Genomic DNA, 207 nt, shown 5'->3' with positions numbered 1-207 from the left:
GTCGCTAAGGACGGCGGGACCTTACTGTAGGCCTTTGCTTGAACACCAGTCCGTGGACCCCGGAGTCAGGCCTCGTGACAGCAGCATTCAAGATCCGGAGTCAGGCGCTTGTGGCATACTTCTAGGAGCACATCGGTGCTCTCCATAGGAAGTATGAGGCGTGAACACTAACTAATGAGAATTATCAAGGTCTTCTAACGTGTCTTT

At 52.2% G+C, this 207-nt stretch overlaps 1 protein-coding gene across 1 annotated transcript in view; it reads left to right on the top strand.

Moving 5' to 3' along the window:
- The window catches only part of LOC119587333 (long-chain-fatty-acid--CoA ligase 3-like), a 660-nt gene extending 535 nt beyond the window's left edge, over window positions 1-125 (top strand). The window contains exon 3 of the mRNA XM_037936081.1: window positions 10-125. Coding sequence (XP_037792009.1) covers window positions 10-125 — 116 coding nt within the window. The remainder of the gene's footprint in view (window positions 1-9) is intronic.
- Window positions 126-207: the final 82 nt, after the last annotated feature.

This window comes from Penaeus monodon, chromosome 22 (assembly GCF_015228065.2).
Source record: "Penaeus monodon isolate SGIC_2016 chromosome 22, NSTDA_Pmon_1, whole genome shotgun sequence".
NCBI classification, from domain to species: Eukaryota; Metazoa; Arthropoda; class Malacostraca; order Decapoda; family Penaeidae; genus Penaeus; species Penaeus monodon.
The sequence above is the reverse complement of the archived record's forward strand: the minus strand, read 5'-3'. Positions and strand labels throughout refer to the sequence as shown.